We start from the raw sequence: 13,692 nt of genomic DNA on the forward strand, positions 1-13,692 counted from the left end.
TTTTTTCTCACAGCATAACACTTTTCAACCGCACTCTCAAACGAAGTCTTAATGAATTTTTAATTATTTCGTTTTAAAATTTTCCTGAAAATAAGATCAGGGTTAAAATTATATATGTTTTGAACTTCTTTTTAAGGTATTGGGCCTGTTTGGCAATTTATAAGCTCGTAACAGCTTATCGACGAGTGTTTGTCGACCCAACTTATAAGCCGAATATACAATTTATAAGCTGTTAAGTTGAAAGTTGGCAGTGACGTACTTTTTTTCAACTTATTTTCATTTTTTCACTTTTTCTAAAGTTTTGATTTTAAAATATAAATTTTTAAATATTTACTAATTTAAGATTCATGAACTAAGATAATTGTATTTAATAATTATTTGTTTTAATTCATTTAAGTAAAAAAACTTCTGACTTATAAGTAAATTTATCCAAACACTTATAGAACTTATAAGTATTTATCAACTTATCACTTATTTCGCACTTCATCATTTTAAGTCATAAGTTACTTATTTTAAGATTTCCCAAACGGGAACATTGTATAATTAGAAAATTATTATTTATGAGTATATGACTATATGTTATATTGTTGTGTAATAAAAAATATATTATCATTGTGTTTGAAGTTTTAATACAATAGAGAAAATATATAGATTAAAGATAATGAGAGAAAAATTAAAAAAAAATCAATTAGTTATTCAAATTCTTATTCCGTGTACTCTCCGAATTTCGAATAATTATTTCTTTGAAAAAATTCGAGTTAGAACCGTTTTTTTATTTTTACAATCTTGATATTTAGTTATGTTTATTGTTAAGCACCAATAGTTAATATGTTGTGTTTATTGTTTTTAACATTAGATTAATTTGTGTAAATTTCGATTTTCATTTGTTTTCGGTATGTAATTTGATTATAATGTTATTAATGGTTGTGTTTGTAAGTTAAGGGTTCAAAGAAAAAGAATAATTTTTTTAAACAAATATGTTATCAATAATTGTGCTTGAAAGTTAGTGATTCGGGGAAAAATAGTTTTTTAAAGCAAATTAAACGTACTACCTCTCATGTTAGTATTTAATAATATTGAAATTAAGTAACAATTTGGACCCAATAATCTTGTTTGGAAAACTTACTCAATTATATGATTTTTCGTATGTTTGATAAAAATACAAATAACTCAATAAAATATGTATTTGTCGAACGGTTCATTCAAAGCAAATTCAATTTGCTATTCAAAAATATTTACTAATGGCTAGTTAAAAGAGTTATTCAATTTGTTACCGTTAACAACTAACTACTATTTATCAAACATATCAATGATTATCTATTTATATAATTGCATATATATTTTTTAACTTAACTTTTGATTAATCTATTATCTTTATAATACTGCAACATTCGAAATTACACTTTACCCATATATTTTAATAAATATCAAAAATAGTTTTGTTGATGGGAATCGAACCTATGATAGGTGCAAGTTAAACAAATCATCCACTTGAGTTAAAGACACATTTGGTTAATTTTTTATAACATTAAGTATTGAGTTATAACTTATTTATTTACACAAGGTGTTTTTGGAGAAACATTTAATTCGAAATTACTTTTTTGCCCATATATTTTAATAAATATCAAAAATAGTTGTTGTTAATGAGAATCAAACATATGCCACCTATTTGCAAATTAAACACATCAACCAGAGCTAGACACACATTTGGTTAAATTTTTATAACATTAAGTATTGAGTTAATTCTTATTTATTTACACGAGGTGTTTTGTCTTATATTAAATTTTATATTTATTTTAATATTTATATAAAATATAATGAATTGAGACTTGATTGAATAACTCATTTCGATATGCTAACTTTACACTTATAACAAATACATGACTTCAACAAATTGAGGTAGAAGCTCCTTTGATTATATCCTGATAAAATCAAGTATTGATTTGCATACTTCTTTCTTTATTTTGGGTGACTAAACCTATATAATTCAATATTTATATAGAATAAAATTATTTTAAGACTTGGCCAATTAGCTGATTACAATATAATAACTTTATACTCATGTGCAACAATGAGATTCTATTTTTTTTTATTTGTACATTAAATAAATAATTTCTTGTTGATAATATATTATCATATTAACTTGTTGATAATATCTTACCATATAATAATAATTTATTAATTATCAAAACTCGAATAATTAACTCACATCGAGATACTAACTTTATACTCCTGTAACAAATAAGGGTATAATTTATCCGAATCGAGTAGAAAATTGTCAAGCTCGAACTCGATTAAAAATGTTTGGGTTCGAGCACAAACTCGAGTTCAATCGAACCTTAAATTTCAAACTCGAAATTCAAGTCGTAAAAAGTGCTATGGGTTCAAATTTTTTAGGGAAAACATGAAATTAGATTTGGATGGCTAAACCTATATAATCTAATATTTATATATAATAAAATTATTCTAAAACTTGAGTAATTAGGTCACTACAATACTCTATACCCATGTACAACCACATAATTTTAATTATTTTTTATTTATAAAAAATTTATACAAATTAAATAAATAACTTGTTGATATTATGTTGCCATATTAACTTATTGATAATATATTACCATTTAATAATAGTTTAATAATTATCGAGACTTAGGTAATTAACTCACTTCAAAATACCGACTTTACAACAACTAAGGGTATAATCAAGCCGAGCCGAGTCGAAAATATTTAGACTTGAACTCGATTCAAAATGTTCGGGCTCGAGCACATGCTTGGTTTCAACCGAATCTTAAATCAAGCATGAAACTCGGGTCGTAAATAGCGCGGTAGCCTCAAGTTTGGCTCGAAAACTTGAATTAATTTTACCAAATATTGATAAAAACTCGAAATATGATAGGTTATGCTCGAATTCGATTCTAATAAATATATAAAATATTAATAAAATATTAAATATTTTTATAAAAATATATTTCAATATGGTAAGACTGCATATAAATTTAATGGTAAGAGTGCATGTAAATTTCAATATGATAAGAGTGCATATAAATTTAAAATATTTTCAATGGTAAGAGTGCACTCTAAACTTTACATTCGCAATATAATATAAATTTAAATATATTCGTCATCGCAGTAGTCCTTCTAACATGAACCACACAATATGGTATGAAATAACACGCAAATATCATAAAAGTACACAAAAAAATAACAATATTTTTTTATAAATAAAGCTAGCCCGTGTGTAATATCCCGGAATTTTTAGAATTTGATTAATAATATACATGTATACTTTCAAATAAATCATCACTTAGCCCAAGTTTTGATAATCAAATATACATGTATAACACACAAGTTTGAAAACACTAGCCAGATCGATCGAAAACTTACCTCAAATACTGGTCATATCTGAATTTACTCTCTTTGACCCTCTAAATGACATTATCTTAAAAACATAAACCACAAAAGTTGTAGAGAACGAAAAGAACTTTCCGAAAAGTCCAGGATCACTGAATTCCGACTTACGATGAATCTTCTACGAATTTTACAAGACTGTTGATTTAAGTCGAGAAGAGTCGTACAAATTTTATGAATAAAAACAAGGAAGACGAATACGGTATATTTATAACAATACAAAACCCTATATCTTAACCTACAAGTTATCCATATTAGAATCTGATTCAAATTTTAGGCTCATTACTCTAATTCAATTTTAAATCTTAGTCATTATCTAATTTTAATCTCTTTTTGTTCTATTATTCTATTATTAATCGAATTCTAAAAATTACGGGATATTACACCGTGCCTTGCACGGGTAATAAAGCTAGTTAATCATAATAACGTAGTTAAAGGGCATTATGCTATCCGGACTAGACTCAGGGTCCGTTTGGATTTATTAAAAAATGTAACTTATAAGTTAAAGTTAAAATTGTTATATAAGTGATATGAAAATTGTAACTTACAAGTTATTTAAGTGTTTAGATAATTTTATGTATAAGCGACTTATAAATTGATATTGTGGTTGATAAATTATAATTTATAAGTTATAATTTTTTTTAATAAAAGTTTAAAAAATTATATAATAATTTTTATATAAGAATTTAAAATTAAAAAAATACTTATTACAATGATTTAAATACATGGACTTTAACTAAAAATAAATTTTAAAGCATAAATATTCTCAATAAACTGAAAATTTGGAAAATATATTCTAACATTATAACAATACCAGAAGATCTATGTGAATAAAATAAAATAAAAATACTAACGACAATGACCTGAGTGGTGGCTCTCCTAAACCATATAGTAAAAATAGAATAAACTTAAGTAATTTACTTGCTCATAAGTAGAAGTTAAAGTTTAAAAAGAAAACCAGGCTATACGAGAATGAAATGAAGAAAGTACATACATTCCAACTTATAAATTATGATAAAAAATGTAGTATTAAATATTCGTTAAATTATTAAATTATTATATACATAGTCTATTTATTCTAATAAATTACGACCATAATTTTTTTTTATTAAAAAATAATATTATATATACACTAGAATACTAAATTGTTAAACTATAATTAGATGTATCCTACTAAAATACGATAACAGGTTATCCTATTATTTTTTTATAAATTTATTATTATATTATATATTTATATAAATAATTTTAAAATTACAATATGACGGGATAAATAAAAAAATTAAATATTAACGGGATAACGGATACTATCAAAGAAGAGTTTAAAGTCAAGTACAGGTTCACTTAACATAACTGTTCTAAAATGTAGTCACTCATGTCAGCTACAATTTTAAATTTTTTAAATAATTATTTACAAACTCGTGATGCATCTGATTGATGCGACAGAAAAGAATCGGTTCTTGTCACACGTATATTCACCAAGGGAAATGTCAAAAACTAAAGCAATTACAGTGGCTCTCTATGTGCTTGGACCAGCAATATTGAAGACCTACAATTCCCGAGCCAAAATGCTCGGAAATTCAATATTATACCCTTAATTTACAAGAATAACTGTTTTCTCGCGTGTTGGATTATACCCTTAATTTATAAAAACGGTTTTCTAACGTGTGCCCACACAATAAGTACTAACTCATATTAGTTTGGTGCATTTTGATTGATCCTCTAATCATAAACATTGATGGACCCCCTGCATTTACAACAACTCCATCAATCAAAATGCACCAAACTCATGGGAGTTAGTGCTTATTATGTGCACTTGGACACACATTAGAAAGACCGATTTCTCATTTTATTAACAAGAAATATAACGACATGACTCATAGTGCGTAATCAGTTTTTTAGGACAATAACTGTAATTATGTTTGCGAATTTTTATCGGAAGATGAAATAACTGTAGTTTCCAAAAGTGTCCGGATAAAAAGGTTAGTTGTTAAAGAGTATAAGATCTTATACGAGTGTGCATCTACTGCGACGACCGGTTACTTTAAAGTTGTAAACATTAATTATTAATTAAGTTGCAAATAGAAATAGTATTACTACTAATGTCAATTGTCAACAACCATCCCCATATATAGCTCTAGTCATTGTTCCAATGACCAACACGCAACCATTTGTTCTCTAGCTACAAACATACATGTAAAATTTGAATACAAATGACAATGGAGCGTTCTAATTCAATCGCAAGCAGTTCTTCAAGAAGATCGAGTTTCAACTCCTCCAGTTTCTCAAGTTCTTTCTCTCTTACACGTACTACTAAATACGTTTTATCAGTCGAATGTTTGAAAGGAAGCTCCAAATCCGAAGAATGGACAGACCAGATGCTGCAAACAGGGGACATTGTCGAAGAACTCATCGTAGGAAACGTGGTTCATCGTTCTCCTTTTAAGAATGGAAGCTCTGGAGTTCAGAAAATATTGCGAGATTATTATAAATCATCGGATACTTTGATTTGTGTCCGTGTTCGTCGTAGCAGAGAACGTGAGTTGACGGAGCTGCAGGCGTGTATTGTGCCTAAGGAAAGTGCCGGCGGAAAGAAGAAGTATATGGTGAGGTCCATTGAGGATCCGAATTATGCTGTTGGATTTGTTGATCGGACGGAAACTCAGTGCTTGGCTTTGCAAGGTAAACTTTCTTTACTTTACTTACCTTGTTTCTTATACACAAATATGGTACTCCCTCCGTCCCTTCCAAATATTTACATTTTGTTGAGCGCGACTTTAAGAAAAATGATAAAATAATAGAGTAAAGTTAAAAAAGTGAGTAAAATAATGAGACTAATTAATATTATATGTATAAAGTGAGTAAAGTGGAGAGAAGTAGGATGTAGTTATTTTAAAAATTATAAGAACTTTACTACCTCCGTCCCACCGGGTTCTATACGTTTACTATTTGCGCAAATTTCGAGGCTTCTATAAAGTATAGTTTCATAATGTTTTTTTAAAATATATATTTTTTTTAATAAAACTATAAACATAAAAATTTTATTCAGAAAAAAATTTGAAAAAAATAATGTAATTATGTTTTAAACGAGCATTGAAAAACGTGCCAAAAATTAACGTATAGAATTCAATGGGACAGAGGGAGTACTATTTTTGGAAAGTTTTGAAATGTAAACAATTGGAAGGGATATCCCAAAAAAAAACTGTAAACAAATGGGAGGAACAGAGCGAGTATAATTTTAACGGGATAAATAAGTAATTTTGCCGATTATAATTAAATACGAGATGCAACCAATGTTGTAAAAATCGAATCGGGACAGATTGGTATAGATAATTTATTTATGATTAATCGTTAAATGATTACTCAGAGAAAAATTGAATATATTTTTATATTTGAATTATTTTTAGTTTAGTCCCTCCTTTATTTTTAGAATTTTCGTCCTAAATATTTTGCAAATACGACGTTTCGGACACCATATAAGGTGACAAGTTGTTTCATCTGATGTGCATTTTCAACAATAAATGCACATTTTTGTCATGCGTGTTACCCCAAATGCGTTGCACAAAAATGTGCATTACCCTTTTTTTGTATTTATTTGAAAAATAGATGTTGACACACGAAATTCAGCATTTAAAAATAGGCGAGGGCCATTGGTGTTGAATATGGGGGTACATTGGTGATTCTCTCTAATTTAATACCCTTATTTTATTAGCAATTTATAAATAATACTCCCTCCGTCCCATTCGATTGTTTACGTTCCTTTTCGGCATGTTTTTCAATGCTCGTTTAAAGTATACTTTCATAATATTTTTTTTTAAAAAAATTCTGAAAAAAAGTTTCATGTTTAAACTTTTATTCAAAAAAAAAATTAAGAAAAAATATTATGAAACTATAATTTATTGAAATCTCGAAATACGTGTAAACAGTATACGTAAGCGGACGGAGGGAGTATATATTTATCATATTATCTATTTCTTATTATTTAAATTGATAATTTCTATTTTAAATCGGATAATTATTTTAGTATAGCGGCCAAGAAGAATTAATAGAGACTAATTGAATTGATCTCATATTTTTATATCAAAATTAGTCGAAAATTAATCGATAAAATATAAAATTCTTATAATTATGAAATTAACTTCATGACGTTTGTAATCATCACAAAATGGGAACTCATTAAAAATTCAGTCGTCAGCATTTATCATAATGAATTGCAGGCGACTTTGACAAATTCAATAGCTTATTTCTCCAGTTTCCTCGTAGATGCCGAGTTATTTCGTAGACATAATATAGATGTTCGAAAAGTGTTAAATTAAATGAAATAATCTAGATTTGATAAACAAAATGAGGCCTTCGAACGTCAGCGGTGATCTAAGCATGACGTTGACTTCCACAAAACAGTGGATTGAATCCGTACAAAAATAATTCTAATTACTTAAATTTAGATAATGCAATGAAATTACTAGTATCATATTGAGTTGAGAAATTATTTTGACTTTAATTCTGATTTCGCTGTACATTTAAATTTCTTTAAAGTAATATGACTGAGACCGAAAAAAAATATTATTTTAGTAAATTTATTTTTTAATAGGGACTAACAATACACTCTATGCATAATAGTAAGATAACATAAATATTATTTTAAAAAATGCCCAAAATACACAACTTTTCAGCTTCAAGTGCCCAAAATACCCACCAGCAGTAAAACTGCTCAAAATACCCACTGAATACGCATGTTACAAATACGTATTTTATTTTTTTAAAAAAAAATACAAAGAATACACATGTGAGACATGCATATTCTCTGAGTGAATACACATGCGTGTTCTTTTTGTATTTTTTTTTAAAATAGAATACGCGTGATGGTAATGCGTATTCAATGAGTATTTTGGCGGTTTTCCCACCGGTGGGTATTTTGGCAAATCTCACCAAATGTTGGGTATTTTGTTTTTTCACCCATATTATTTTAGAGAGGTTTTTATTTTATTAATTATTATTTAATCAAGGTTCAAATGTATATATCAAAAGGACGGAGTGAAAATAGTTTTATGACTTGCCAAAAAAAGTTTTGTAGAATCACTGCATTTATGGCCTGAATCAAATATTTTTTTTTTTAAAATATTATTTAATATTATTATAAACTATGAAAGTCATTTTAATCTTTCATTACAAGATAAGATCATGTTGAAGATGAATTTTGTTACTGATTATATAAATGGTACAAAGTCAAGTATAAAAAACGGTTCATTAATAACATGTAATTGTAATTTCCTTTCTATATCATGTATATGCTGAATGAACTTTTTAAATGCAAAGACACAAAATTATTGTTTAACCAACATATAAAATTCTGCGGGTTTGTTTACGAGTTTAGTTGCTTTCAACTATAATTTATTTATGGGTTTACTTTATTTTAAATAAAATATTGGAGAAAACTTTAATTTAATATTCACTATGATAACTTCATACTCTCTCTCCTGATTTTAATTGTTCATCTGTACGGATTCTAATAGGGAAAAAACTTTAACGGTTCACCAAAGTTGATTGTTTAGAAATTTTAATTATTATCTATTAAAAAATGTTTTATCATTTTGAAATTATATTTCATGGCATAATATTATTTATTTTTAATTTTTTTTAACTAATATTCAGATTTGGAACTATAATGTTATTGAGAAAAATGCTATAAGTAATCACATGAATACGTGGTGCATTTTAATAATATAATAATTAAATTTTTAATCAAGTTGTGCAATTACACATATATTCCGTCGTGCATTAATGTTTTAAAAAAATTATACTCGTACTTAGCACTATTTTTTGTTGATATCCAAAAAGAGATAGCTTTATAATGAAATGTGAATAATGTTCCTGAGATTATCTCGGGAAATTTACCTGAAATACACAATAAAATCACCTTATGGTAACTATACAAGGAAATACAATAAAATCACCTTATGGTAACTAATGAAAGATATTTCAGGTAAGGGGGCTCATTTTGCTATTTGATTTCTAAGCTTTTCTATAGTGGGTGTCAAAATCAGATTCTCCATGGACTGCACTTTCCGTTTTCACAATGTTTCATTCATATGCTTTGTCGTCTAAATTTTATGTGAAATGCAGTAGTCTTAATGGCATCATTACTTGAAAACGTGTTTTACTAAAATCTTCAAGTACATTTGAATACCAATAGTTCATCTAGTCTATATAATCAACCACATCAATCATTTTATACTTGTCACCAACAGAACAAGAAGTTTTATCTGGTACTACTAGTGCAGCCGTGGAACAGAGCAGGCAAATTTTCGTAAACGTGTTACAGTTTTGATCTGGCGGAGAAAGTCTGGTCCAGGGCCTGATTGGTGTTTTAACTGGAGTTCCGGAATTAGCTTAGTTAGCTACTGCTGTTATATTCTCTGATAGTTCTGGATGTCGAAAATGGAATGTATGTAGATTAATTATGATACGTGGACTCTCCGAGAGTAAATCTGTGATTTTTTTACTTAATATTAGCTACCCTGCTTCTGCATGATCTTTTTCCAAGAATATACTATGAAACTGTGGTGGTGATTGAGTTGTTATAGTAAACAATTTTATTGTTAAGTTACCAGTTCTCGGTTTTAGCCTTTAGGGGAAAGTACTTTCCGGGATCTTATATTATATTTCAACAGTTTGTCACTAGTTCTCCTTTGTCTAAACTAATTGTAGAATGATTTTCTTAAAATGGTGATGCAGCTTCGAGAAACTCTAGGATGGTGAATGCATTAGCGATGACCCCTCTTCAAGAAGGACAGGTCTCGTATCCATGGGAGAGGAGAATGCAGGAGCTGCTTTCAGTTCCAAATTCAAGTTTTTTCCTCTCTGTGCTCTTTCTTCCGAGATCTTCAGATGCAAATCCTTCGCGCTACAATGATCTGGAGGACACTCTCGCTAGAGCAAACACGTGGCTTTCTGCCTCTCAGGCATCAGGTGTCCCTGTCGTATTCATGAACATTCAAACTGAATCTTTACTTACCAAGGTAAACCCCTAAAACTATATTTTTAACAATTGGATTGTATATGTTCATTATTTAGGCCTTAAATGTTGCAATACGGATAATGAAGTTCATAAATATCTTGACACAGATATCCGGAGACACTGCTTCTTCTACTGTGAATGCTGGCTCGCTTTCTGATTTAGCAAATCTTGCTAATGCAAGCTTATATGGCTTCGAGGATTACCATGGAGTGGACATCGGTGTTGTCAGAGCAGTTCGTTTATGGTATTCTCCTCCCGAAGGAGAAATACCATTTGAAATCATAATCGAGGAGAATGACACAAAACTTGGTTTTGCAATTAGTCGCACAGAAGAGGTCAATGACTAATTCTTCAAGCTCTTACATTAATCACACAGTCGATAAATGCATTTAAACTCCACTCGATATCTGCTAGGTATAACAAGAGGTTAAACTGTTTTAAGAATACTTGTGTGAGCACTTAAATTTGTGCAACTGAACATTACATTTTTAAGTAAGTCCTCGGCCTAAACTCTAATACCATGTTACGGAACATGTTCATCTATAATCTTAAGGTGTTAGAGGAAGACCCGACTTGATCTTTATATAATATCCTAACAGTTTGCATCTGGTTTCTCAATTCACAGGGATTCATTTACATCTCTTCTGTATCAGAAGACGCGGAAAATGCACCATCAACACGGTCAGGCCTCAGCAACATGTACAACGAAGCAAGCCAAGCAAATAAACTTCTAATAATCTCAAGAGTTAACAATCAAAAAGTGCTGCCATGGATTGTGTCTCCAACAGGTGCAATCAGATGCTTTGACACTGTTTCTCTTAGCCAGAAGTTCTCATTGCATCGCCATGCAAAAGTCCCGATACTCATCCACCTCTTCTTGTGGGATCAAACACGTTCTTCCCCGATTGAAGGCCGGACCACAGGTACTGTACTGGTGACTGAAGATTCGAATGAGAGCACGGACGACAGCACTGAAGGATCAGAAGTCAGACTTAACAGAGACACTGCTGCAGAATCCTCGTTTCGATTTCATAATTTTACAGTTCCTTATAATTGGGTTTGATTTATGTAAAATCGTTATAGTAGGTTTCGAAACACTTGTTTTCACTAGCAATTTTGTTACATTTAGCAGTAAAAACAAGACCGTCACTCTAGGTAGTAACAATGAGATTCGAGCTAGTACTCACAGTGGTCCCGACTAATTGTACCGTTATCTTTTGTTTGTTAAAATTAATGAGTTGTCCCTTGTACCAATGTTGATCCCTTTATCATTATCAATTTTACGTGATCAATAAAAAACAATGTTCACTTCTCTCTTATACTCTTTCTTCTCTTACTTTCTTTTACATTTATATATTTGTCATGGTATCAGAGCCCGGTTCCAAAATTTGTGCTTACTCTTGTTGATAATCTTGAAGCTTGATTTATAAATCTCACCCATCCTTTCCATCTCTTCGGTCAAGATGGTTCATTCATATGTTGTCATTGTTGTCGGAACTGAAACTACACCAGCAACAAACACAACCCTTGCAGATTCAACATTTTCCACAACTGTTACAATTATTGATTCAAATAAATCACTCATACTATATTCAGAACTCTGATAACCCAGGTATTCCTCTGGTAACTCAACTACTTACTGAACAAAATTACCATCAATGGAGTATATCTGTATCTATTGCTTAGTCTGCAAAAGTGAAACTAGGTATTATAGATGGTTCTCTCACTAAGCCTAATAATGACTCTCCTCATTATGCTTTGTGGATTAGATGAAATGATATGATTATGTCTTGGTTGTTAACCTTTATATCCACTAAAATCAGAAATAGTGTGATTGTGATACAATCATCAGTAGGGGGCACAGAGTGATACAAATGGAGGTACAGATCAGCTGGTGGGACAGACAAATAAGGGAAGTGACCAAGCTGAGCTGGCATTCTTTGGGGAACACGAGGTGGATACTCCACATAATGAGACAACAAACCGTAAGTTGGGGGACCACTAGAAGCAGGATTTGCATTTCAGTGCATTTCAATTTAATTTGAGTTTCATTTCAGTTGTGAAAAAGGATATATGTCACCCAAAACCATATTTTGATGTTATCTGGATATAAAAACTATTTCTCTGACTCTTCTCTATATGTTCTATTAATGGCTATCTAGGAGTAAATTTCTTCCGAATTACCTTTCTATTGCCCGGTTAATTGTCAGAAGTAACTCAATCAACTTTCACCTAGTATAGGTTGAGCTGAATTTATCGTTCGTTTATTATAAACTGACGAGGTTCTTATCAGTGGTATCAGAGCACTCGATTCTCGGTGAGGATGGTTCCAGGAATAAATACACAGACAAGAACGTCGAATGATGAAGGTGGGGAACGTACAGATCTGAATCGTATGGAGGTAAGCCTCAGATCTCTATTTGAAACTCAGAACCAACGCTTGGTGCAGACGTGTAATAATAATAATTTTAAATTGAGCAAAACGCGAAATCGATAGCAGAATTGAATGAGTTGGTGCTAGGTCTTTCTGTGCAAGTAGCTAAGCTAGTTTCAAGTGATGCTAAGGGGTCTGAAACTATAGAGAAGGAAGGAGAACATGAGAATGGCAACCATAATAACAACACAAATTTTCGGCAACCTAATTTCATATCTAGGATGATTAAGGCTGAATTTCCTAAATTCAGTGGTACTGATTTGAGGTCATGGGTGTATAGATGTAACCAATTCTTCCAACTAGATGACATTAAGGACCCCCAAAGGGTGAGACTAACTACAATACATCTAGAGGGAAAGGCTTTGTTATGGCATCAAACGTATATGAATGATGCAATAATATAGCACCTCTTTGGGATAAATATATTGAGGTTGTTATGGTAAGGTTTGCAGAGATATATGATGATCACAGGGCTGACTTCAAGGCTTTAAAACAAACTGGATCAGTACAAGATTACCATGATACCTTTGATGCTTTGACTAGTAGGTTAAATCTTCCCGATGAGTACTTATTGAGTTGCTATTTGGGAGGTTTGGAGGATGAGATACAGCTTTCGGTGAGAATGTTCTGTCCCGGATCCATTTAACAAGCTTTATGTTTAGCCAAGCTTCAAGAAGTAGCAGGAAAGGCCAAGAAAGCTAAATTGCTTAACAAAACCCCCCTTTCCTTCCTACCCCTACTCACACTAAATCTTACAATACTTCCACCAAAACTAACTTCACAAATCCAAACACCACATATACCGCCACCACAAACACCAACAGAAAGACTT

The 13,692-nt window shown here is 30.4% G+C and overlaps 1 protein-coding gene across 1 annotated transcript; it reads left to right on the plus strand.

The window, feature by feature from the left end:
* Positions 1–5,557: 5,557 nt before the first annotated feature.
* LOC141659432 (uncharacterized) lies at positions 5,558–11,739 on the plus strand. The gene is made up of 4 exons (XM_074466294.1): positions 5,558–6,090; positions 10,144–10,427; positions 10,534–10,761; positions 11,052–11,739. Exons 1-4 carry the CDS (start codon positions 5,622–5,624, stop codon positions 11,487–11,489), a joined length of 1,419 nt encoding a protein of 472 aa, XP_074322395.1. The 5' UTR covers positions 5,558–5,621; the 3' UTR covers positions 11,490–11,739.
* The last annotated feature ends 1,953 nt before the right edge of the window (positions 11,740–13,692 follow it).

Source organism: Apium graveolens, chromosome 5, assembly GCF_009905375.1.
Source record: "Apium graveolens cultivar Ventura chromosome 5, ASM990537v1, whole genome shotgun sequence".
Lineage (NCBI taxonomy): Eukaryota > Viridiplantae > Streptophyta > Magnoliopsida > Apiales > Apiaceae > Apium > Apium graveolens.

Bases quoted from the DNA above. Each gene is read 5' to 3' on its own strand.
- LOC141659432 (XM_074466294.1), top strand. From the start codon at position 5,622: ATGACAATGGAGCGTTCTAATTCAATCGCAAGCAGTTCTTCAAGAAGA. The intron at 6,091-10,143 runs GTAAACTTTCTT...ATGGTGATGCAG, and splicing joins TCAGTGCTTGGCTTTGCAAG to CTTCGAGAAACTCTAGGATG. The intron at 10,428-10,533 runs GTAAACCCCTAA...ATCTTGACACAG, and splicing joins CTGAATCTTTACTTACCAAG to ATATCCGGAGACACTGCTTC.